Here is a 26,827-nt window from a genome sequence, read left to right as displayed (position 1 = left end):
CTTTTTAAGGAATCCCAATACATTTCCCATTTGACAGTGAAGTTTTAACCTTCAGATTTTGCACAGCTCAGAGGTAACATCTCCTGTGCAAGCCCAGCTGAAACCAAAAGGTATGTACACATAAGTACACAAGTGCTTTTGGCACACAGGCCTTGTGATTTCCCCAGCAATGGTTTAAGGTGGCGTCTGACATTCCCTGTTACTCACCCAACAGGTGACAACTGCCTGCATGTCCCAGTCCAACCAATTCCCAACTTCGTCTTTCATACAGAGGCCGCCTTTGTCTTAATGTTGCTGATCACATCTAGAGTTGATCTATGAACACTCATCTTGACAAATTTCTGCAATTCAAAACCTGTCTCCCTCCTTCCAACCCCCTCCCCCAACAAGACCTACTTATTTTTTATCACCATCAGGGAGGTGTAATAAAGTTCCTACAAACACATTTAAACAAAGATGGTGGGAAAATATCCTGGGGTGGGGGTAGGAATCCCTGCTCTAAGCAGCCATGAAACCACATTTCTTGTGAGCCAGAAAAGAAAAGAAAAAAGTGGGGGGCGGGGGGGGGGGAGAGTAGCAATCAAGTACGGACTGATCCTCTTCACTTTGCCAGAAATAAGTGCACAGAACTGAAGATTTGAAAAACGTAAGAGAAAACGTTTTAGCGCCCCATTAACCAACATTTGCCCGACCCACACAGTGGCCAATAAAGAGAATCTGGGGATTTGCCGATAACCGGGAACAAAAGTCCAAGGAAACATCATTCGTTTTTAATAAGGCTTTTGAAAAAACAAAACCAAAAAAACCTTCTTTCTAGGAAACACGTTGTGCGGAAAACACATTGCACATTGACGAACAAACATCGGACATTTCTAATGTGCCCCGACAAAAAGTATCTCCGCTCGTTTCTCTCTCACCTCAAGCTCTCCCGACAGACAGAAAAACAACGACATGATATCTGGTCATCAGCAGAACAGACTGATATGAGGTACATCGCTGTATTTAAAAAAGTTATTATATATATTTATATAATATTATATTTTATTGGTCTACTCCCCAGAGCTACAGGCTTAAAAACATGTTTTTGTACAGAAGGGATTCGGCCTCCCATGATCCTCTGCTAGAGCCAACACTCAAAACTCCTCTTCTTCGTCTATAGCAAAGTTGTTCTGCTTTTTCCGGACGTTCCAGTGCAAACATTCGGCCAGGCTATCGAACCAGTCACTTACGGGGTCTTGGAAACAGATTGAAGGGAGGGGGTAACAGGAGGTAGTAATGCTGATGCTGTAAGAGACAGAATTGTTATTAGGATTGGCCTTCAGTTCAGGACAGGTTCAACGGAGGATAAAAGCTTATTTCTTCCACTTGGGAATCGCTTCCTCAATGGGGCTGAATGACGGAAACCAACCCTAAAGCCGCACAGGGTTGATTCCAACACTAGCCCTGCTCAAAGTAGACCCACTGAAGTGAGTGGACACAAGTCAGAGTCATCCTAGTCAGGGAATGCCTTTATAATTCTGCCAGGCACCCGCGGCCTTTGCAGGTACAGTAGCACCTTGTCTTATGTTACCCTTGGGTAACGTAAACTTCGGGTTGCGAAAGTGGCAAACCCGGAAGTGTTTTGCCATGCGCGCATGTGCAGAAGCAGTCCCTCCGGTTGTGGAAACCTGGTGATCTTACCAGAGCTCCAGAATGGATTTTGACCGCAACCAGAGGTACCACTGTATTAAGAAGAAAGCCTGCTCTCAAGGCAATTTGACTGCACTAAAGCAGGTGGAAGTTGTGCCTACCCCAGACATTGCTCAACTACAGATCCCATCATCCCTGACCACTGGCTACGCTGGCTGGGATTGTTGGGAGTCCAACATCGGGAGGGACCACAGTTTTCCCCCACCTCTGCAATAAAGCAGGATTGGCTGTTGGGTACTAGCTTTTCTAGATAAAGCAGATGTTGTCTTTCTTTAAGAATGTTTTCTTTTGAAATGTTTAAGGCTTGTTGTTGTTAACTTTGGGGTGTTAAAATGTGCATTTTGTAGCTGAGCTCCTTTTGTAAAGTTTTCTTTGAGAAATATAAAGTATATATTCAAAGAAACATCATTAACAGGAATCTAAAATATTGTCTTAGTTTCCCGGTAATGATGTTGCTTTGAATGTATACTTTCTATTTGACTTTCTTCAGTAATGTTCCATAGTGGACTACTCTATTGGATGCTTGAATGAGTTGTAAGCTGCTCTGAGATTCCCCCCCCCCTTAAAAAATATGAAGTACTATAGAAATGAAATGAAGAATGAGAATGAGAATGTTTGCTGAAGTCACATCCACACTGTTTAAGGCATTCTCACAGCACTTTAACAGTCAGGGCTTCCCCCCTACGCCAAAGAATCCTGAGAACTTTAGTTTATTAAGGGTGAAGATTTCACAGAGCTACAGTTCCCAGCACCATAGCAAACTCCAGTTCCAAGGATTCTCCACGACTGCTAAAGTGGTATAGGTAAAGGTAAAGGTAAAGGTACCCCTGCCCGAATGGGCCAGTCTTGACAGACTCTGGGGTTTGTGCGCCCATCTCACATCTATAGGCCGGGGGCCAGCGCTGTCCGGAGACACTTCCGGGTCACGTGGCCAGCGTGACAAAGCTGCATCTGGCGAGCCAGCGCAGCACACGGAACGCCGTTTAAAGTGGTATAAGAGTGCTTTAAATGCCTGGTGTGGACGTGACTCAAGTCAGGCGTTCCTGCTCTTCCTCAGCAGAGAACACCAAGTGGCACAGAGAACTCAGAAGGGCATCCTCACCTGTCCCCGTGGCAGATCTCCTGCCTCTTCCGCCCATCGAAGGAAACCCACGCTGTATTCCTGGCTTCGGGAGACAGCATGATCTGAGGAGAAGGGAAAGCACATTGACTTCTGAGATCTAATTTTTTTAGCTTGCTGTCTGCTGCATCAGGCCAATAGGCCTGTTCTCACAGGGGCCAGCCAGATTGCCCATGAGAAGCCGGCCAGCACAATCTGGGTGGAACAGCAACTGCCAGCAACTGGCACCTCCAACAGCGGAGGCAGAAGACCGAGCCCAGGGTTAGGCAACCTGTTTTTTCCATGCCGCCTTTCAAACAAAGCAGCAAACCGCTTCAGCAGAATCTGACCTTTCAGTAGGGTTTAAACATGTTTTGGCACATTGCTTAAGAAATCAATAACCTCTCTGGCTGCCAGGAGGGAAGGCGGGTGTGAGAGAGAGCTGGATTTTATACCGATGTTTTGTTTGGTTACATAACAGGCAGCTTAAAGCTTGTTTGTTTGGTGGGCGGGAAAGCTTTCTAATTCATTAATCGTTAGGCATTTTTATCCCTCCCGCTTTTCAGTCTAAGACACGACACAAAAGGAACAAATGACTGGGAGGGAGAAGGAAAAAAAAAAAGGGCAAGCTCAGGCGACAATTCTGAGGGGCAGAGATCTCGCAGCGACTAGCCGAACTTGGAGAGGGAAAGGAAACTGATTAAGGACTCACCTTGAGTTCCACCCCAGCAGGAACGACGATGGGCCGGAAAGAGAGCGAGTGTGGGCAGATTGGGGTGATCATGATGGCAGGGACATTCGGGTGGATCATTGAAGCGCCTGCAGCAGCTGCGTACGCCGTGCTGCCTGTGGGTGTGGAGACGATGACACCTGTGCGGAAAGAGCAAGCGCAAGTCGCAATTATAGCCTCGCCTGTTCTTTATAGGCTTAGGACTGGGAACATCCCTTTCAACAGGCCTGTGCAACCAATATTGTTGGGACACTCACCCATTCAAAGCAGTTAAAAACAACAGTCTATTAAGAGAGCTGGGGAGTGGGGCAGAGGCAGTTCAACCACCCAGCTAATGGACGTCGTGCCTGCAAGGGGACCTTGGCACCCCACCTTGGCACCCCACCTTACCTACCAAGGGGCAGGCATATCTTAAAAGTGCAGGCAGGATAATCATAAGGGTGCAGCCGGTGCAGTAAACAGCTTGGGGGCAAACCATTTAAGGACCTAAACAGAGCTCAGCTATGAATGCTCTTAAGGGGTACAGGAAGGGCCTTAGCATAGGAAGTTCCCTTATCCCGAGACGGACTCCATCTAGCTCAGGACTGTCAACACTGACTGGCAGCAGCTCCTGAGGGGTTTCAGTCCCACCTCGAGATGCCAGGCATGCAAAGAAAATGCTCCCCAGCCCCCAAAGGAGGCAGGGGGCAGGGGGGCCGCTCTGCTTTCTGGCAAACAGAAAACGTGCTTACCATCTCCTTGGACTGTGGTGATAAGGTGCCCATCTAGAAAGACGTCCACGTTGGAAAGATATGAGGAAGGGCCCCGATCCACCACAACTTCATTCAGGACCTGCCGACAGGAAATGCAGATGATGGAACGGAACAGTTACGAAAGAGGTTAAGTTACAGGTAGGTAGCCGTGTTGGTCTGCCGTAGTTGGGGGGGGGGGATTCCTTCCAGTAGCACCTTAGAGACCAACTAAGTCTGTTATTGGTATGAGCTTTTGTGTGCATGCACACTTCTTCAGATACACCATTTTTGTTTGTTTGTTTCGAAAGAGGTTAAATATTTGATGGCGCTGACTAGAACTCTGAACCAGAGTCATTCTGTTTTAAGATCTACTGTATTGTGTTTGTGTGGAAGTAGTAAAATCTGTTGTGTTTCTACAGGGTTTATAAGACTCTGGCTTTAACCATAGACACATAATTTTTTTTAGCAAACAATAAAACATATATTGGTCTTAACACTAAAGACCGGTTATTCCTGTGTGTAATATGGTATTTGTGTTTTTTTCTTTCTTCTTGCTGTATCAATAAAAATCTTTTTTTAAGAAAAAAGACTCTGGCTTTATGATTTTATGACCGATTTTTAGCATGCAGAAAGAAAGCCTTAAATGTTTTTAATGGGCCAGCCAGCGACATTTGGAGTTGTAATCCAAAAAGTCTGGTGGACTATCCCCCCCCCCCATTTCACTTTCAAAAGTGCTTGGTTTTTTTAAAAAAATAACAAAATATATAAAAATAAATAATAGCAACCAGCCCTATACTGCTCTTTAACGCTCTGAAAACTGATGGTTCTAAGATCAGTGTGGGAATGTTTGCAAAAGGGCTTTCAAACAGCCCCACACTGCTCTATACATTTCCAGTTTCCCAATGTTCAAAGAGCAATGCTAGAAGAGAAGCGGTTCCCATGGAAACCACTGCTAAAATGGAACTCCTCCCCTTCACTTTAACAATGGTTTCAATGGAAACCCTCCCCCCAAAAGGTGCTCTCACAGCCCATCAGCTGATGGAAGATAGAAACACACCTTCTTTCAAGGAAAGAACCATCAACAGCTCACTTTAAGCTCCTGATTATTCATTTGAAGCTCTGCCCTTACCTGCCACACACCTGACGGCTTGCCCAAAGTGGCCTTGTGGGACAAATTGGGAAGTCTGGTGAGCCTGAGGGCCAGAAGCCCCGGACCCATTTATTTATTTTTACATTTATATCCCACTTTTCCTTCAAAGAGCTCAAGTTGCCCTTCTCCCCATTTTATCCTTACTACAACCCTCTGAAGTAGGTTAGATGCTGAGACCCAGTGAACTGGCCCTGAGGTCACACCCAGTTAGCTTCATGGCTGAGCGGGGATTTGAACTCTCATCTCCCAGTTCACAGTCCAACACTCTAACCACTATGTTATGCTGGTTTTCTATATCTACACAGACACTTCAAGATGCTTCACGGGAAGGGAATCATAAGTTTAATATATTAAATATTTTATTAAATAGCCATTATAAATATCATCATCAATATTATATTGCCACCACCATCATTGTGGTGAGGACTTGGTGGTCCCATTAGGGGCTTCCTGGTTGGCAGTGACCCGTCGCAGGGCCTTTTTGGTGGTGGCTCCTGGTTGTGGAATGAGCTCCGCAGTGAGCTGTGCCTGTCTCCATCATTATTCACTTTCAGGAGGAAAACTTCCCTCTCCAGTGAGGCATTGGGTGGCTGAAGCATACCATTCCCGGATCCAGAACACCGGATGGAAGAATGCTTCTGACTGTAACTGTTTTTGGAATATTTTTCACCATCATTGCCCTTATAACGCTTAACTGTTTTAGAATGCTATTGCTTTGTTTTTTTTAAACAGTGGATCTGTTTGACTCCCTGGGCTCCTTCGGGAGGAAGGGGCGGGATATAAATTCAGTAACTCACTAAGATTAACTTCATTGTTGTTGTTGCTGCTGCTGCTCCTGGAAGAAAAGCAAACCTCGCCCACCGAATGCACGCACCTGATATTGAGTGGCTTGCTTGAACAGTTCCTTCTCTAGGCTCGGAGAAATCAGCCCATTCTCTTCGATCCCGTTTTGAATCATTGCCTTCTTCTCCTTGTGCTCCTTGAGCACTTTCACTCTGAGCCTGCTCCGGAGAACAAGCGCTGCATTGCCTGTGGTGCGTGGAGGGTGAAAAACCACACCTTTCTAAGTAAAAGGACATAAAAAGACCTACCAACACGGGATCAGTTTAGGAGATACAGTAATCATTGTCCCTACCAGCCCCAGACACTTATCTGTATAATAAAAATATATTTGCTACAATAAACATATAAAGGCCAAAGGGCTGTGAAGCCCAGAAAATCCAGGGGAAAGCTGCAGATGGCCCCAGGTTGAAGCCCTGACATCAAGCTCAGTATTGTCTACACCAGGGGTGGGGAACCTCAGGCTCAGGAGCCAAATATGGCCCTCCATGCCTCTCTATCTGGCCCTTGGGACTCTCCCCAGGCCAGGAAAGGAGGCTAGAGGGGAGCGAGATGGTATGTCAAAACAAGCCTATCATGCAAAGGTATTTTGCATTCGTTGCTCCACCCACTTTTGCTTCTGGCTCCGCCCACCAATGTCATCAGGCCTCCCCAGAAGAGAATGCAGCTCTCAGGCTGAAAAAAGGCTCCTCACCTCTTGTCTATACTAATACCAGAAATAAAGGTAAAGAGACCCCTGACCATGAGGTCCAGTCGTGACCAACTCTGGGGTTGCGACGCTCATCTCGCTTTATTGGCCGAGGGAGCCGGCGTACAGCTTCCGGGTCATGTGGCCAGCTTGACTAAGCCGCTTCTGGCGAACCAGAGCAGCGCACGGAAACGCCGTTTACCTTCCCGCCAGAGCGGTACCTATTTATCTACTTGCACTTTGACGTGCTTTCGAACTGCTAGGTTGGCAGGAGCTAGGACCGAGCAATGGGAGCTCACCCCGTCGCGGGGATTCGAACCGCCGACCTTCTGATCGGCAAGTCCTAGGCTCTGTGGTTTAACCCACAGCGCCACACTCTGGAATTTCAGGTGAGGGTCTTTCTTAGCCATACCTGGAGATGCCAGGGATCAAACCTGGGATCTTCTGCATGCAAAGCTGCTAACTCCCTCCCACATCCCTAGTCTTAAGAGTTTGCAGCAGGGATTGGCTGCATTTGGGAGCACTAGCCTGGCGCTGTCAAGTGTACCCAATCTCATCAGGGAGGTACTGATTGATTGCAACAACCCTAATAAACTTTGTTGGCACCCGTCTGCTCAAAAGACAATGCAGTGCACCTCTAGGGGTGAAGAAACTGCTGCACTGAAGTGACCTCCCTGGGGGCGCAAGCCTAGGCAGTGTGTATAGAGGTCCTGGGCTGCGCAGATGACAATAACCCTCTCTCAGCCTCACTGATGTGGTCCAAAGGAAAGCAGAGCAATACGTTCGGCACCAGCTGGGCTGCAGGAGTTGCCAGAAGGAGACCTACAGGGCACCATCCAACCGCCTTAGGACTCAACTGCTGATCTGTATAGTGTTTACTTCTGAGCCTTTTCTTCTCCCGAAGATATCCCACAAAGCAGCAGAGGTTTCTAAACTATAGATTTGTGGGTTTTTTTAATAAAAATGCTGTCAGCATTACTTCTGCATAAGCAGCGCAAGTGACCAGCTCAGCACAAACCCTTACCTTCAATAACCTGAGTCACTTGGGACTGAAAGTTCTCGAAATTGAACGGGGTAAGGAATCCCAGGGAACCCAGATGGAAAGCCATCACGGGAGGTACGCTGCCCTGGAGGGAAAAAGGGGGGGAAAGAGAAGAGCATTCAGAAGCGGCACAAACTGCCCTTGGTCTTGGTGTTCAGGAGCCAAAGCTTTTAACAGTTTCAACACATTCCGCTTTTAACAGTTCCGTGCCAAAAATGTGGATGCCCAAAATATATATTTTATTTTTACCAACCACCAAAACACAAACAGTGAAACCACCCCCAGACGGCTGATACATTGGGTATACAATATTCAATTATGTACATATTCAATAATATACATATTCAATAATATACATATTCAATAATATACATATTCAATAATATTCAGTAATAACATATTCAAATTAACTATATGTACACTTCTATATACCTTAACACTCCTCCTTCCACCAGGTTTATTAAACTTTTAACATTTTAATTGCCCTAAATTGTTCAAACCTACTCAAATAATTCAATATCTTCTCAAACCAATCCTCCTCTTTCTCACTGACCTTAAACCCTTTCATTCTATGTATCTTCACAGTTAGGTATTCCAAGTTTATAATATTATTCAGTTTTTTCCTCCATCGGTTCACCCTTGCTCTTCTGCATTTTGCCAATTACTCGCTATAACCTGTCTGGCTGCAATTACCATCAATTTTACCCATTTGCATTCCCCTTTTGTTTTTAACTCGATACTACTCAGGGTAATAAGAACCATTAATTCAGTTATTTCCACGTTCCTTACCACAATTCCCGATATTTCTATACCAATCTGTTTCCAAAATTCATTAACTAACGGACAATCCCACCACATATGACTGTACGTTCCCATCACTCCACATTTCCTCCAGCAATTCTTACTTCCAGATTTTGTAATATGATATAACCTTGTTGGGACGCGGGTGGCGCTGTGGGTTAAAGCCTCAGCGCCTAGGACTTGCCGATCGAAAGGTCGGCGGTTCGAATCCCCGCGGCGGGGTGCGCTCCCGCTGCTCGGTCCCAGCGCCTGCCAACCTAGCAGTTCGAAAGCACCCCCGGGTGCAAGTAGATAAATAGGGACCGCTTTCTAGCGGGAAGGTAAACAGCGTTCCGTGTGCTGCGCTGGCTCGCCAGATGCAGCTTGTCACGCTGGCCACGTGACCCGGAAGTGTCTCCGGACAGCGCTGGCCCCCGGCCAATAGATGTGAGATGGGCGCACAAACCCCAGAGTCTGTCAAGACTGGCCCGTTCGGGCAGGGGTACCTTTACCTTTACCTTTATAACCTTGTTGTTGTTTAGTCGTTTAGTCGTGTCCGACTCTTCGTGACCCCATGGACCAGAGCACGCCAGGCACTCCTGTCTTCCACTGCCTCCCGCAGTTTGGTCAGACTCATGTTTGTAGCTTCGAGAACACTGTCCAACCATCTCGTCCTCTGTCGTCCCCTTTTTCTTGTACCCTCTATCTTTCCCAACATCAGGGTATTTTCCAGGGAGTCTTGTCTTCTCATGAGGTGGCCAAAGTATTGGAGCCTCAGCTTCACGATCTGTCCTTCCAGTGAGGACTCAGGACTGATTTCCTTCAGAATGGATAGGTTTGATCTTCTTGCAGTCCACGGGACTCTCAAGAATCTCCTCCAGCACCATAATTCAAAAGCATCAATTCTTCGGCGATCAGCCTTCTTTATGGTCCAGCTATCACTTCCATAAATCACTACTGGGAAGACCATGGCTTTAACTATATGGACCTTTGTTGGCAAGGTGATGTCTCTGCTTTTTAAGACGCTGTCCAGGTTTGCCATCGCCTTTCTCTCAAGGAGCAGGCGTCTTTTAATTTTGTGACTGCTGTCACCATCTGCAGTAATCATGGAGCCCAAGAAAGTAAAATCTCTCACTGCCTCCATTTCTTCCCCTTCTATTTGCCAGAAGGTGATGGGCCCAGTGGCCATGATCTTTGTTTTTTTGATGCTGAGCTTCAGATATAACCTTACTGGTGTATAATACCATTTTTGTACCAGCTTCAAAGCCTGTTCCTGGATTACCCTAGAGGTTGCAACAAAGGGTGCTTGTCGAAAGATTCTTTCCCAATCTTCATCTAAAATCTGTTCCTGAGTATCTAACCTCCAATAATCTTTCAAACTTTCCTTTGGTGATTTCCCCTTTCTACCCTCTTGGTCATGTGGTAGCAAAGGCATGACCTTCTTCTCCCTCGGAAAGTACATATTACTGAAGAAGGAAGCTTGGAAAGTGGCACTTTCTGGTCTCCTCTTCCAGCTCTTTGGGCTTCATCGAGGCTTAGATTAATTCTACCGGATCTGAGTTTTGCACAGATGCCTTGGAGAAGCAAACTCTGCCTTTTATCTCTCTCTTTCTGCCTCTCCCTTGGTGGGGTGGGAAGGGAAGTGATAGGCGAGGGCACAGCTCCCACTCAAAAATCCAAATGGACCTACAAAGGTTGGGTGACCCTTAGGACTAAAAGGGAAACCAAAGTTGGTGGAGCTTCACTGTATAGCTGTGGCAGCCTTTTTCTCAGTCCTGCCACCCTCGCAGGCACTTTTGGGTGGGACGCAGGAGCTGCCCCATGGCTGCCCCAGACTCTGGAATTCCCTAGACAGGCCACAGTGGCTCCCTCTTTGTCCTTCCACTGACAGGTGGAGGCTGTTTTATTCCAGGAGGCTTTGGGGAAGTGGCAGCTTTTAAAGAAAGGGGTTTTAATAGTGCCGTGCTGTTTAAAAAACAATCTGCATTTTAATAGATTTATTTTCACCTCGTTTTAATTCTATTCCGAGTTTAATCACTTTAAAATTATTATCTTTTATACGCTCTTAGCTATCTGTGTTTTATCTGTGCTGGTTTTAATATTTGTGAGTCTGAGTTCTGGGGGAAAGGAGGGAAACAAAGGTGGGGGGGGGATCTTGGGCAGTCTATACTCAACAACAGGCTGTCAACAAGCCTGCGTGTATTAAATTCTGCACAGGGCTCTCCCTAGGGCTGGGCGATATGTCAATATATCATCCAAAAACCAGTTTGAAGTCCATATCGTGATAGCAGTTTCATAATTTTTGGCCTGACCACGTATCGCAAATCATGCTATGTGTGTGCGTGTGCTATGCAAAAAAACACAATGAAAGAAAAACCGTGAAGCCAGCCAATGCACCTACATAGCTCCATCCTTATTTCAGACATCATGATGTACTGGTATATCACAGTGTTTAGCTGGGGATATATCACAATGCTGAAAGCCAGATATTGCCCAGCCCTACTGTTCACCTCTACATAGTTCCATCCTTATTTCAGACATTGTGATAATCAATATATCGTGATGTTCAGCTGGTGATATATCGCGATGTTGACAACCAGATATGGCCCAGCTCTAGTCCTCCCACCCTCTTTTTAATAATAATAATAATAATAATAATAATACATGCTTAAAAGCAGCAACTTATATTTAACTACAGCCACACCAAGCCCTTATAAATGGGCAGGGCAGAAAGGGAGGCACATAAGTGAATACTGAGTGGGGAAGAGCCAAACGTTAGTGTTAAGGGCCTGTGGAAGAACATGCAACCATCACGAAGCATCCCATGTGGACTTCATAAGCGAGAGGTTGCAGGCAAGGGAAGGATAGTGAAGATAAACTCACCGGGAAGAGTGAAGAGGCATAAAGCAAGGTCCCGTCTCCTCCCAGGCAGATTATAAAGTCTATCTGATTGGAAATATCATCATAGTCTAAGAAAGAAAAGGAGTTTGAAAACACAGAATTTTTAAAAATTCCAGTCCTATCTGTTTAAAAGGGCAGAAATACAGCGGTATAAACAGATTGTGGCTTTTCGCTTGAGCCTCCTTTAGCCCATTTACCTGCACATTCTGGCTCTTATCTGACTGCTCTTGCCTTCCTTCTTTAAGGAAACAGACACGGTGCCTGAATTTGCATGTTGCAGTAAGTCAAAGTTACAAGCTTCATAAACCATACTGTGAACCCAGCTCAATTGCTATAGGTCATGGAAGGGTGATAGCTCAGAGGCATAGCTTTGCATGCAGAAGGTCCCAGGTTCAAACTATGGTAACTCCAGGCTGGGCTGGGAATGTATTCTGTTTGAAATCCTGGAGAGCTGCTGCCAGCCAGTGTTGACAACACTGAGCTAGATGGACCAATGGCTGGACTTGGTATAATGAAGCTTTCTGTGCTCCTGTGCTCTTGCTTCGCTCTACCTGCACAAGCAGGTAAAGAATCAAAGAAGGCAATGGCTTAGCATTGCAGCCAAATGCAGGATTCTGGGTTGTTCTGCCCTAACAAACCACGATCGCCAGTGGAGCTTAAACCATGGCTTGTTGCTGATGCACTGACTGTGCCTTGTTAGGAGGAAACAAACCATGACCCCTGGGCTTGGAGGCAGCGCTATGCTAGCAACCCAAGAAAGCTTACTCAAGGAAAGGGGCAAAATGGGAGAGGCTAAGCTGTGCATGCTCTGGCATGTGGTCTGTGTGCAGTGTGGTTTATTAAGCAAAAAAACCAAACCACTTTTCACTAATATATACAGTTTATGCACACCTTTGCCTGATACAGGCATGCTTGTTCTACATCATTTGACTGGAGAACTGATCACAAAATTCGGAGAAGAGTGGATTTTGACACAGTTAGCTGTGTTTCGGTTCATAGATTTTTCCAGGAATTGTACACTAGGTAGTTTGTATATTAAAATGCAAACCAAACCAAATTTCTGCTGCATCTCTAGCTCCCGTTACATGCAAAACGCAACCTCTCTCACTATATATATATTTACCTTCACTGAAAGTGCAAAATTTCTTCTTCACTGGTCCAAAACTATCATCGTTCATGATGGCTGGGTCTTCCAACACTTTCTTTTCTACGTAGACAATCATGTTGTTCACCTGAAGGGTGGGGAGGAAAAGATACCAATGTAATTAAAACTATCTTAACACTGAGTGAAAAATAGAAGCATGACCTCTTGAAACAAGTGGCATTAATATGTATTTATTTTAAAAAAACATACCCCACTTTTTGAGGAAATTCTCCTACTGTCAAGTACGGGAGTTCCCCTCTCCCTTCTGCGGGCTCACTGATAAGAATTAATGAGCATTTGGTAGATTTATAGTCCTTTTATTTCAGCATTATGTTACAAGCACAAACAGGCAACCCTCCGCAAGGATATCAGTTGCCTACTCCAAAGAGAAGTCCCTCTTCCTCTGCGTCTCCTTTGTTCTCTGACATGCTTGGACCTCCAAGTTTGGGGAGAGGGAGGGGTCCCCCTCCACTCTCAATTGATGTATCGCCCAGCCGCTCCCTCCCTTCTGGTTGCTTAGCTACTATCTCATAGCTGTGTCTGCCTGTCTCTCTGCTTCTAGAAACGCTGGAAGGGGGGGGGGCGAATATTCCCCCTCCTCTTCTGTTAGGAGCTGCTCTCCCTGCGATTGCATTCCCCAGTCTTCCAATCCAGACCAGCCCCTGACACCTACAAAGCACCTTATAATCTCAGATAAAAACTACTCTACCTACACTTAGGAACTCCTTGCCTATTGACACCAGGCAGACACCTTCATTGTATTCTTTTCAGAGCCTGCTTAAAACATTTTTGTTTAGGCAAGCCTATCCAGACATGGAGGAGTTACGTGTGTTCTCATTTCTTTGTAGCTGCTGTTAATCATGTTTCAAATATTTTTCATATATAAGTGTGTAGGCCAGTTTGAGTTCCTAGGCAGAAAGGCCAGATGGAAATGTAGTAATAAAATAGAGTAACTGGCAGTGACTCTCCCAGGCTTCACACAGAGTTTACCCCAACCCTTCCTAGACTGCACATGGGACCTTGTGCAACAAGCAAAACCATGTGCTGCTCTACCACTGAACTATGGCTGTTCCCTTTTAACGCAGAGAGCTGACTTATACTTTTTTTATCTGCGAGTAATAAAATAGGTGCAGTAACTTTCAAAAGGTAAGGAGGAATCACATCAACAGAGTGACCATTTGAGTACGAGAGAGAGGAGATCAGGGTTGCCAGGCTCTCTCACAACATTGAAAGCAGATGAAAGACATGAATGGGCAAGAGCACAAAGGCAAAACCAGTTTAACCACTCTGAGATTCCTCCTGAAGGGACAAGAGGAACTGCGGTTTCGTGAAGGAGCGAAGTGATCCCTGCCAAGGACATCACAGCAATACAAATTTTCAGCTGGACTTAGTTTGAAACTCTGAAAAAGCTCCTATATGTGAGGCAGTCTTTTGACAACCCCAAACCCAAGCAAACAGTTCATGCCGGTGAAATCCTCTTGGATAGATAGAAATGGCACATGCCGGCGACCTCAAACTCTTCTTGGCATTTATTTGCAGCCAAGGTTGGTTTGTTATGGGTTTTAGAAATGGTTTAAGCTTCCCCTGATCACTGGCATAAGCCAGCCAAGGCTGATGGGGGCTGGGGTTCAATAACATGAGCCACCCCTGAGATGTAGGCCGTGGAAGCTCTGACTCTGGATGAACTTTCCTGAGCACTGTCAGCATGCTTCAAGACACATCTCTGTAGCCCGTAAGAACACCCTACTTTAAAAAGCCCACCCCACTAAAATTCTTCGGAGATCCTGGCTTGAGCTCACTAAGGGAGAGAAGTCCAGCCTACCTCTGTGAGATAGATGCAGAGGTCTTTGAAGGGCTGCAGGAGACTGGCGTCCCGGATTTTTTTTATAACAAGGACACTCTTCGGAGGTTTGTTCCATGTCAACCGCTGGCTTGCTGGGTCCTGAATGTGCCTGCAAAAACACAAAGCCAGGAAAGAAACAGGTTGAAGTTCCTGAGACAAATCACGTTAGCACTCCTCACGAGAAAACGACGGGCCAACTTGGCTCTGCATTTGGCACGACTGAGAGACAGCAAGCTTTTCCTGGAGTGTGCTGCTTCGGTTGCAGGTGGAAGATGGTAAGACCATAAGAAGAGCCCTTGTGAGTCTCAGGAACTGGTATTCATCCTGTCGATTCCTGGTTGCATGTGATAAAACACTGCCACAACTCCTCCTCATCATCTACAAGAAGAAAACAAGACCCTCGCCCATGCAGCCTTAGCATGATGCTGAAGAAGTGTTTGGCACAGCCTTCTTCCTGATAGGCTGCTTTCTCTATGTGCAGAGGACTTAAGGGAAGCATTTAAACACCTTCAGCCTGGGGAGTTGCGTTCTGAGAAGGGAAGAAGGCTTCTTACCTCAATTCTATGCTCAAGATTCAGAGGCAGAAGCAGAGAAAGAAACTGCTTGGACCAATGACCTTGTAGTGGCACAGGCAATTCAAAACTATTAGGGCATATTTAAGTATTATTTGAAATTCAGGTAGGTGGCCATGTTGGTCTGACACAGCCAAAATATATAAAAAAACTGTCTAGTAGCACGTTAGAGACCAACTAAGTTTGTTCTTGGTATAAGCTTTTGTGTGCATGTAACTGAGTTGGTCTCTAAGGTGCTACTGGACAATTATTATTATTTTTAAAACATTATTTGAAATGTTAGGGAACAGCCATAGCTAAATGGTAGAGCATCTTCCTTGAATGCAGAAAGTCCTGGGTTCAATCTCTGGAATTTCCCACTAGGGTTTTAAGAGGCTCCCTGCCTGAAGCCCTGCAGAGCCACTGCCAGTCAGGGTAGACCAGTGTGCTGGTCTCCAGCTGCTTTGGGACTACAATTCCCATCATCCCTGACTACTGGTCCTGCTAGCTAGGGATGATGGGAGTTGGAGTCCAAAAAAAGCTGGAGACCCACATTTGGGAAACACTGGTGTAGACAATACCAAACTAGATGGACAAATGGTCTGACTCGGTAGAAGGAAGCTTCCTATATCTTAAGGAAAGTACTGTAGGTCAGTAATAGTGCATCTGCTTTGCATACAGAAGTTATGTTCAGTTCCTGGTTTATCCAGGTAGGTCTCCCAGAGAAAGTGCAAGTATGTGAAAGCAGTACGGAGCTAGATGGATTAATGGTCCAATTGAGCAGCTTCTTCTGTAAGTACTGAAGAACGCAATGTGTATTTTCTCTCCTCGCCCCACCCTTTTGGCTGAAGTTCCCCAGGTACAACCCACCTTTCATTTCTTATTCTTAGACACTAAAAGAAAGCTGTCCGAAAATCATTAAGCTATGGTTACTCAGATGCAAATATTAAAACTTGTGGTCCAAAATATTATTTGCTTAGGTACTACCATGGGTTTAACATACTTCTGATGCTCAAAAGCCTGTTTATACATTCCTCTGCACAACGCAGAGGATTCAAGCTGCTCCTCACCACCACACCTGGGTGCTGGTTGAGATGAGAACACCGCCTCCCAAGGCTTGCTTCACAGATGTGTTTTTAAGATGCTTTTGTTTTCAATTGCATTGCTTTGCTTCTTTGGGGAGTACTCGCAGAACAGAAATTTAATAAGATATAATGCCAATAATAATTACAGGGAATTGGCAGGCACTACACTTAGTTGGGACGCAGGTGGCGCTGTGGGTTAAACCACAGAGCCTAGGACTTGCCAATCAGAAGGTCAGCGGTTCGAATCCCTGTGATGGGGTGAGCTCCCGTTGTTCGGTCCCTACTCCTGCCAACCTAGCAGTTCGAAAGCACATCAAAATGCAAGTAAATAAATAGGTACCCCTCTGGCGGGAAGGCGTTTCTGTGCGCTGCTCTGGTTTGCCAGAAGCGGCTTAGTCATGCTGGCCACATGACCCGGAACCTGTACCCTCGGCCAATAAAGTGAGATGAGCACCGCAACCCCAGAGTCGGCCACGACTGGACCTAATGGTCAGGGGTCCCTTTACCTTTACCTTACACTTAGTCTTGGTACCCTTATGTCTTGCAGACACCACTGCAGGCCCCCTCTGCACAAATGCCAACGTGTCACTCCACAACCTGAGCTGCCTGGTGTGCAACAAGCTGTAGAAAAGGGGGGGCATTACTTGTCCCAGGTAAAATGCTCACCTGCTTGGTTGGATCAGAGTAAGTGCTCCTTCAACAAGCAAAGCTTAAGGAGTTAAGCTCAGCCAAACTCTCTGAACTACCTTCAGATCAACCGATGTCCCAATGCTGTTCTGGACTTTGTGTTCCCTAATCTCCTCCTCGCACCCATCTTTCCCCATCTTTAATGAGCTGGGCTTTTATTAGGGCAGCAAAGCTTGCCACCCCAGGTAGGTGCATCATGCAATTCCAGAGGTGCTGTCAAGGTATCTCAGTCATGCTTGGTGGGAAGGGAGTCAATTCTTAGGATTTCAAAGTGCGTCACCGGCAGCCAGAAGGATATGACAGCTCTTAAACAGCTGCTTGGGTTTCTCCTGCACCACTCCAGCACTATATGCAATTTGCAAGAGTGCCATAATAATATTCTTTTAATTCATATCCTGCCCATCTTGCTGGGTTTCCCCAGCCACTCAGGGTGGCTTATAGCATATATAAAAAACACAAGAGAGCATCAAACATTAAAAAAACACACCAAAATATCCTATATGAGCAACAAACAACCCAATAAATCAATAGAAATCAATAACAACAACAATAATAAACAGCTTACAGTTATACCCAAATTAAAATAACTGCCAACCTCAATTGAACATTTAACCAACAACAACCCGACAAAAACAAAACAGAGGAACCAAAATTAGAACCGTTTAAAACATTTAAAAACATTTTAGCCTGTTGCCTCAACCCAAGAGTACATGCATGAGAAAGTAACGTGGGGGATTTCTAGATCTGAATAACGAATGACCTGACTTTTAGCTTTAATGATGTTGTGTCCTGATGGCAATCCTCTGATACATACTTGGTGTGTACATCTCTCCCCCCCCCACTATAATATGCGCCTCCAATGTTATTTCCTTATTCAAGCAAATAAGGTCTTCCTCCAGTCCTGCTGTTCTGAAGATCATGCAATTTTTGATTGCATTTTATCCACAACACCTTCCAAAGAGACTGGAGGAAGGCAGAACTTGCCTCCACACACAGTATCCCAAGAATGCGGAAAGCTGTGACCCTCCAGACGTTGCCCGATCATGATTTCCATCATCCCACGATGGACAGAGCTCATGGAGGTTGGAGCCCAGTAACATCCAGGGGGTGACAGGTTCCTTATCTCTGCTTTAAAAGAAGGCAGAGCTGTGACGGCAGTCGCTGGGGGCAGGAAAGGCAAGTGATGGCCTAGTTCAAGGACGGAGCCCTTTGGCCTTTCAGACATTGCTAGACTACAGCTCCCATCATCCTTGAGCGCTGGACACTCCAGCTGGGGCTGATGGGAGTTGGAGTCCCTGCACTATCCCATTTCTAGATCTTAAAGACCCTAATATTCTCCCCACCAGCTTTCAGAGGGTGAGAATTCCAAGACCATACAGTGGTGGGGAAACGTCTTGACCACAAAAGCTTGCAACGGAGGCACTGGGGAAAGCTATCCAATCCATTAAGTTGAGAGCAGGGGCAGCCAATATGGTTCTCTCCAGAAATTTTGGACTTCACCTTCCATTGTCCCTATCCATTGGCCATGCTAACTGGGGCTGGTGGGAGTTGGAGTCCAACACATCTAGAGAGCACCAGATTAGTGTAGGGTTTAAGCCAAAGAGTCTTGATCTTCCGTCTTGCTGGAGAGCCACCTCCTTAATCCAGAATATGTCAGGAGAGGGGGGCTCTCTACAGTTGACTGGGGTGCCCTCCAATCAGTTGGCATTTCTCTTGAGTATTAGCGAGCTAGAGACATGGGTTCAAAATCCCCAGCCAATCTCAAAGCCTACTAGATGATCGTGGGCCAGTCACTATCTCTCCCCTTAACCAACCTCACTAGATGCTGTGAAAATAAAAACAGGGGAGCTCCTCGGAGGAAGGGTGGGAAGATTTTATAAACAATAATAAGTAGTATTTTATCACAAACTTGGGTGGAAGGACATATATTTAAAGCTCTGGTCAGCATACGCAGACATCTTTACCCAAGAACCTCAAGAACTGACTTGAACGTCATAATTTATACATACAAGTCTGTATTTATACATACACGTATCCCTGTACTGGTTGTATATTGGTCCCTGAACATGGTCTTTATTACTTAATTTCCAGCTTCATTTCCTTTAAAAAATAAAAACAAAACCCAAAACTGCCAACTGACCCTGCGGTTGCAAGAGGAAAGCCTCCGGGAAGTAGTGGTTCAGTGAATCATGTAGATTTCTAGAGACATTGGTGAAATGTATAGGAACTTGCTTCGATTCCGGTATTGTTCCTGTCAAAAACCACTGTTACACTACTTTGATTTTGCAGAAGTGTCTAAATTTGTGGTTAATAGTTAATTATAAGAAACTCTTATTTGTTCTGAGAAGAGCAACGCTGTTAAAAAATAATAGGAACATAGCGTAAGAATATCCTGCTGGCTCATGCCAATGGCCCATGCATCCTATTCTGACAGTGGCTAACCAGATGCCCATTGTTGGAAACCTGCAAGTAGCCCCCGAGCACAAGACTTCTCTCCCCTCTTGTGGTTTCCAGCAACTGATATTCAGAAACAACTCCTGTCTCCGACCTCGGAGACCGAGCACAGCGGGAGTCAACCTAGGCAACCCTGCACCGTCACAGAAGCCAGACGTCCTTGGCCTTCTGTGCAGAAAAACTGGGTGGATTCCTATCCGCCACCAGCTCTCGCCCTGCAAAAACCCTTACCTTAGGTGGCCTTAGGCAGACTGTTTTAACCTCACCGTGACACACGGTTTGCTGTGAGACTGCCGCTCTTAAGCTCCGAGCTCAGGGGATGGGAAACCCGTAGGCTTCTAGATAACATTGGACTCCCAGCCTCCGCATCAGACCCAGCCAGTATGCCTTACGGTCAGGAATGATGGGTGCTGCAGTCCAATATTGTGTTTCGATATTGATGTGGTGTTTTAATTGTTGTGATCTGCCCTGAGACCTCAGCATGAAGAGCCGATAATAAATGGTTATCACCATCTTCTTAGAATCATAGAAATGTAGAGCTAGAAGGGTCCCTGAGGATCATCGAGTCCAACTCCCTGCAGTGCAGGAATATTCAGCTGTTCCATACAGGGATTGACCCTGCAACCTTGGTGTAATCAGCACTAAGCTCTAACCAACTGAGCTACCCAGTGCTGCTCTTCATCATCATCATCATCTGGAGGGACACCTGTGAGCCCACCCTTCCCCAGAGAAAGAGCTAAGGATACAAAAGGGGCAAATTCCCACCACTACCACAACCCCAGCCAACTCTGTCTTGAATCCAGAATGTGGAATGAGTTGATGTTATTCTTTTATTCTCTACACAGTTTCTTCCCCACGTTGCTGGATACCCCACTCTTGCGCAGAATGCCAGGCAGACTGCAGAATAGCCCTGATGAAGGGTTGGGTGGGTGGAGGGAATGCACATGAAGACATCTAAAAATAAAACGATTGTGTACAAAAAAGAGGAAGAAACTGAAGGAAGGAGTCCTTTGGTGACTGATTTTTTATTGGCCGGGGTGAGAACAAGAATGCCCTAAGGAAAGGGAGATTCCCACGGCAGAGTTCAGTTTGCCGTGCCAGGAACTTGCATTGCTGCCATAAAGCGGGTTTCAGATGAGAAAACCACCCCTCCTCATACCTGGGGGACCAGGAAAAGCATAAAGGATTTCAACACAATCTGCTCAACCTATCTGGATCAGTTTGTAGAGCTACGTATCAGCTCTGCGGCGACTATGGGTTGCATCCAATGAAACCTTACTTAAGTTAACTGAAATGAATGGACCCAAGTCCATTCATTGGGTCTACTCTGAATAGCACTGGACATAGCTCCATGCCCCACTTAAAGAAATCCAAGCCACCATTGAAACTAACCGAAGGTTTGGCTCATAACATGAAAGGTGGATAAAACCTCTTTCCCCCCGGTCTACTCACCACTTCCAAGCAGAGCTTCCAAAGGAGCGATCGTTAATACGCTGAAATATCTTCATTGCTTTTCTTTGCACAAGTCAGAGAGAAACCCACAGCAAGACTCAACAGCAGAAAAAGAAGCCTTGAAATAATCTTTTGGAGCCGAACTACTACCTTGCAAAAAACATCACGCCCGCCAAGTTCAGATAGCCTCTGTTTTCAGATTGCTTTGGTCAAAAAGAAATGAAACCAAACCAAACCAGCCTTGCCATTTCATAAAGAAGCAGTTCCCCATAAAAAGGAGGCTAAAAGTTGCTTAAACAAAAGGATCCCGAAAAATACCAGATTAGAAAAAGGAGCAGCAAAAACTTAGCGTATTTGTTAAATGTTCAATTTTTTTCCACCAGGTCAGTCTGCAAAACAACAGCTTACCAAAAAAAAAAGGGGGGGGGAGAAAGAAAACCCCACAAAAGAGGTTTAATCAACACCAGACGGCTTAGTGTGCCTTCATGCAACACTTGGGAAGCCACTGCAAGTTTAATCTTGGATTTTGTTAAATTCCTCTTATTAAAAGGCAACAGGAGAGAGAGCACAGCTTTCAAATTGTGTGTGTGTGTGTGTGTGTGTGTGTGTGTGTGTGCAGGGGGTGGGGAATAAAAAAATTTTTTTGAAGCTACATGTATTTAAAAAAAGAAGTCAAGTTTTGAAGAAGGATGAAGATCTCCCGGTAGAATTTTAAAAGCTCAGCTGCCTTCTCCCTTCTTGCCTGGCAAAGCGGCTCCCTACCTTGAAGGCTATTCTAGACTGCTGGGGTTACGATCTGCTGTCTGTCTGGGCAACTAAAGAGCTCTAAGTGCCTCTTGGAAAGCCTCTGGGCTGGACTAATCTCGACACATGCTGTCATTATATCCCTGCTCGCCCCAGAGGGAGGAGCAGCAGCAGTAGCGGCTGCTCAGCTGCCAGAATCTGGTGATAAAAATGCATGATGTAAGTCCAAAGTTGAGTAAGTGGCAATCATCCCTTAACCCTTTGGCTCCCAAGCCGTAGGAGGCAGACTGAATCCTCATGGGGTGCAACAGAAGAGGAGTGTGCTTGCAAGATACTCTCTTCAGGGATGTGATAAACAGGGAGCAGGTGATTTGTTAGGTCTCATCTGCACGAGACAGGTTATTTGTCCACCCACCTGCCAGTCAGCAAACCTCTTCCCTTCACTCCCTTGTGTGCTAAAATTGGCAGGTGGGCAAGAGAGAGGAGCCACAGGAAGCTGCCTTATACAAAGTCAGGCTATTGGAACGTCTGTCTCAGTATTGCCTACACTGGCTGGCAGCAGCTCTTTGGGGTTCCAGGTATTCCCCCCAGCCCTACCTGGGGATGCTGGGGATTGAAACTGGGACCTTCTAGCAGTGTTAGAATCTCAGATATCTAATTTAATCGCCAAATGGCAAATTAAACCTAGGTTACGGTCGCCACAGTGGAATGTCTGGGTGCTGTTTTTTGCAATTAATTATTATTATTAGTATTAATTTCATTTCTACAGCTTTTCATTTTAAAGAAAAAATCTCAAAGTAGTTTACAACACATTAAAAAAGTATATAAAACAATCCAAAATAAAACAAATTCAAGCTTTGAGGGGAAATATTTCACATCCTTCTCTAAGTGGCATTTTGCTTTCCCAAGTCGTCAACCTGGTCTCCAGAGATCTTCACGTGATCGCAATTGGACCCTGGCTAATTTCTAGCACTGCCTCTTACATGCTACAGTAAATGGATGCTCTACCACTGGGATATCCTTTTCCCTAAGGATAAACTAAGTTTCTAGTCCTCACACTTCTGAATAAGGGGTTGATTTAAATAAGAAGCTGCCTTATGCAGTCAGATCATTGCTTCATCTAGTTTAGTATAGTCACTGAATGTGGCTCTCCGGGTTTTCAGACTTGGGGGATTTTCCCAGCCCCACCTGGAGATACTAGGTTTTGAACTTGGGACCTTCTGCGTGCAAAGCAGATGCTCTAACTACTGAGCTACGGGACTTCCCTGAATGGTCAGCTTGCCTTTGACTATTACAGTGGGGCGGTGGCTGAGCCGGGGGCGTGCTAAGCAGAAGATAATTCGATTTAGAAAAAAAGGACCAACATCTGTAAAAATCTGACGGTCAACCACACCTTGAAGCAACTGGAAGAGGAAGTGGACTCACCCACACCCTGCCTCTTTTGGTTTGGGAAAGTACAGACCAAGGAGGAAGAGGGGTGGGACACAAAAGAGAGAGAAAATTAAGAGCGCAGGGTGCTCTGTTCAATAAGCGTTGTGCTAGAGCTAGACAAATATTAACAGTGTCTCCTGGCAGGTGATGTTCGAGGTGGCATTGACTCAGCTAGTTCACCCAATTGCATGGTGTTTGCTCCCATCCATCCTTCTGGACCAGAATTAAACAAAGTGAGGGGTGGGGAAGATTGGTCTGCCGAAAGCAAACAGGGGGATAATGTTTCAAAAACCCGTATCAGGACTGAACCCAAGTTGATCTAAAACAAGCTTCACCAACCTGGTGCCCTCAAGATATTTTGGACTACAACTCCCATCAGTCCCAGCTAGCATGATTAGTCTTAAAAGCAACCATGAGCTGACTGGCATGCTGGAAGCTGCCCTATATTCAGCTAGCTCAGTTGCTGTCTACACTGATCAGCAGCAAGCCTTTGCTTAAGACAGAGGAATAGAGGAAGCTGCCTTATACAAACCATTGGTCCATCTGGTTCAGTGTTGTCTACACTGACTGGCATTAGGGACACAGGTGGCACTGTGGGGTGTAAACCACTGAGCCTCTTGGGATTGCTGATCGGAAGGTCGGTAGTATAAATCCTTATGTCAGTGTGAGCTCCTGTTGCTCTGTCCCAGCTCCTGCCAACCTAGCAGTTCGAAAGCACACCAGTGCAAGTAGATAAATAGGTACCGCTGCGGGGGGAAGGTAAACAGTGTTTCCGTGCGCTCTGGCTCCCATCACGGTGTTCCATTGCGCCAGAAGCGGTTTAGTCATGCTGGCCACATGACCTGGAAAGCTGTCTGTGGGCAAATGCCGGCTTCCTTGGCCTGAAGCAAGATGAGTGCCACAATCCCACAGTCGCCTTTGACTGGACTTAACTGTCCAGGGGTCCTTTAAAAGGTAAAGGGACCCCTGACCATTAGGTCCAGTCGTGGATGACGATAGGGTTGCGGCACTCATATCCTTTTATTGGCTGAGGGAGCTGGCGTACAGCTTCTGGGTCATGTGGCCAGCATGACTAAGCCGCTTCTGGCGAACCAGAGCAGCGCTCAGAAACGCCATTTACCTTCCCACCTGAGTGGTACCTATTTATCTACTTGCACTTTGACGTGCTTTTGAACTGCTAGGTTGGCAGGAGCTGGGACCGAGCAACAGGAGCTCACCCCGTTGTGGGGATTCGAACTGCCGACCTACTGATCGGCAAGTCCTAGGCTCTGTGGTTTAACCCACAGCGCCACCTGCGTCCCATAGGGGTCCTTTACCTTTACCTTTTTTACACTGACTGGCAGCAGTTCTCTGGGGTTTCTGGAAGGGGACATCCCCAGCCCTACCTGGAGATGCTGGGAATTGAACCTTCTGTATGCAAAGCAGACGCTCTGCTACTGAGTCATGGCCCTTCCCCTGTCACATGTTATGAGATTCCTTGACATCCTGGTCATAAAGGTGTCACCCATTCTATAAAACCCGCACACACACTTTAGAAAGGAACGTGGTAAAACAAACAAGTACGATAAATCTTTACTTGTTTCCCACTGCATGCAAAAGATGAAATTTGGGTGTGAAATGTAATAAGTAAGAACATGGGCTCCATGTTTTACACCACTGATGACACCCACAAACCAAAGGAAAACTTTAAAAGAGGCCTAGATAACTGTATGAAGAACTTTTGTCATACAGTTTTGATCAGCTCTTCTGTGCAATCAATGTTTCATTCACTGGACAATGACTGAAAGTGACATGCGTGGCTTAGACCGATGCAGACGTTAATTGTGCATAATACTTGAAGACATGGCCAAAATAAGTAGCGCTGTTAATTATTTCCGATTGAAATTTTTCAATAAAAATGAATTAAAAACAACAACACATGATTATACAAGCATTAGAATATAAATACCCGTAATTATAATACACCATAAAACGAATCCAATTAAAATACTAGAATATAAGTATCCATAACTAAGATGCAGTAAAACAACAGAACAATTAACACACCCCAAATTTTAATCTGATACAGTTTGGTTGGCTATGGCCTGGATTTAAGAACCCAAAAGTAGATTGCAAGGTAAGACCACAGTTGGACTGACATCTCTAGAAAGCTTTCTGAACCAGCTTTGCAGCAGAGCATCATCTGTTTACCACTGATGGCCGACACCTATTCCCAAAGAAACACCTGCAACCTTTTGAGAGATGGTCTCCTCCTCTATTGGATCAGAACCTGGGAGCCCTCAAAAGCCTTTGCACCTTGGCTGTCCATTTATGAAGATGCTATATCAAAACAGGGTAAACCTACTCATGCTTTACAAAGCAATAAAGCTCATGTAAATAGAACACCTCGTGGTAAGTTCAGGCAATAATGGATTAATAATAATAATAATAATGGCCGAAGCAACCAAGCAATTCAATGGTAACTGCAAACACACAAGCACATCGGTATAACTCCATTTCAGCACAGCACCCTGTATTGCCATAAATGGGCAGCCAAATCTATGAATGAATGCAGCTGAAGAAGACACAAGTATGTATGGGAATAAATGAATATGTTTAATTATTTCACAGCAGAGAATCAGATGAATGGGATCAGGACCTTTTCCCCGAAGGCGGAGGCACTTACATGATAGTTTTGGGATTCTGCAGCATGCAGGCTTTTGGTCCAAATGTGGTCACTGGGCATGGTCCGTGCAAGGAGCGCGTCCTCCTGAAAGAAGAAGGAGACAGTTTAGTTAAGTTGCTGGATTATCTCAGGTTCTTGGAGAGACTTTTCAAAACACGTTTTTTTTAAGGTAGCCCCAACTTCATGCACAAAAGCATCATGATAATAAAACAGGATTCATATTCAACTATAGAATAGAATCATAGAATCATAGAATCATAGAGTTGGAAGAGACCACAAGGGCCATCGAGTCCAACCCCCTGCCAAGCAGGAAACACCATCAGAGCACTCCTGACATATGGTTGTCAAGCCTCTGCTTAAAGACCTCCAAAGTAGGAGACTCCACCACACTCCTTGGCAGCAAATTCCACTGTCGAACAGCTCTTACTGTCAGGAAGTTCTTCCTAATGTTTAGGTGGAATCTTCTTTCTTGTAGTTTGGATCCATTGCTCCGTGTCCGCTTCTCTGGAGCAGCAGAAAACAACCTTTCTCCCTCCTCTATGTGACATCCTTTTATATATTTGAACATGGCTATCATATCACCCCTTAACCTCCTCTTCTCCAGGCTAAACATGCCCAGCTCCCTTAGCCGTTCCTCATAAGGCATCGTTTCCAGGCCTTTGACCATTTTGGTTGCCCTCCTCTGGACACGTTCCAGTTTGTCAGTGTCCTTCTTGAATTGTGGTGCCCAGAACTGGACACAGTACTCCAGGTGTGGTCTGACCAGAGCAGAATACAGTGGCACTATTACTTCCCTTGATCTAGATGCTATACTCCTATTGATGCAGCCCAGAATTGCATTGGCTTTTTTAGCTGCCGCGTCACACTGTTGGCTCATGTCAAGTTTGTGGTCAACCAAGACTCCTAGATCCTTTTCACATGTACTGCTCTCAAGCCAGGTGTCACCCATCTTGTATTTGTGCCTCTCATTTTTTTTGCCCAAGTGCAATACTTTACATTTCTCCCTGTTAAAGTTCATCTTGTTTGTTTTTGCCCAGTTCTCTAATCTGTCAAGGTCGTTTTGAAGTGTGATCCTGTCCTCTGGGGTGTTAGCCACCCCTCCCAGTTTGGTGTCATCTGCA

General features: G+C 45.6%; 1 protein-coding gene across 5 annotated transcripts in view; it reads right to left on the bottom strand.

Moving 5' to 3' along the window:
- Nucleotides 1-748: 748 nt before the first annotated feature.
- The window catches only part of NADK (NAD kinase), a 48,790-nt gene continuing 22,711 nt past the window's right edge, over nucleotides 749-26,827 (bottom strand). For 4 of the 5 annotated variants that reach the window (XM_082230238.1, XM_082230237.1, XM_082230236.1 and 1 more), the window contains 10 exons: nucleotides 25,707-25,790; nucleotides 14,617-14,746; nucleotides 12,774-12,882; nucleotides 11,633-11,718; nucleotides 7,952-8,054; nucleotides 6,274-6,428; nucleotides 4,250-4,349; nucleotides 3,501-3,658; nucleotides 2,792-2,874; nucleotides 749-1,284 (listed from right to left, as the gene is read on the bottom strand). In XM_082230238.1, coding sequence (XP_082086364.1) covers nucleotides 1,134-1,284; nucleotides 2,792-2,874; nucleotides 3,501-3,658; nucleotides 4,250-4,349; nucleotides 6,274-6,428; nucleotides 7,952-8,054; nucleotides 11,633-11,718; nucleotides 12,774-12,882; nucleotides 14,617-14,746; nucleotides 25,707-25,790 — 1,159 coding nt within the window. In that variant the 3' untranslated portion in view covers nucleotides 749-1,133. Of the gene's footprint in view, nucleotides 1,285-2,791; nucleotides 2,875-3,500; nucleotides 3,659-4,249; nucleotides 4,350-6,273; nucleotides 6,429-7,951; nucleotides 8,055-11,632; nucleotides 11,719-12,773; nucleotides 12,883-14,616; nucleotides 14,747-20,866; nucleotides 21,426-25,706; nucleotides 25,791-26,827 lie in introns of those variants that run through there. The other variant, XM_082230240.1, reaches the window with a different exon arrangement.

Source organism: Podarcis vaucheri (genome assembly GCF_965113315.1).
Source record: "Podarcis vaucheri genome assembly, chromosome: 7".
Classification (NCBI taxonomy): Eukaryota; Metazoa; Chordata; class Lepidosauria; order Squamata; family Lacertidae; genus Podarcis; species Podarcis vaucheri.
This window is presented reverse-complemented; position numbering and strand designations above follow the sequence as displayed.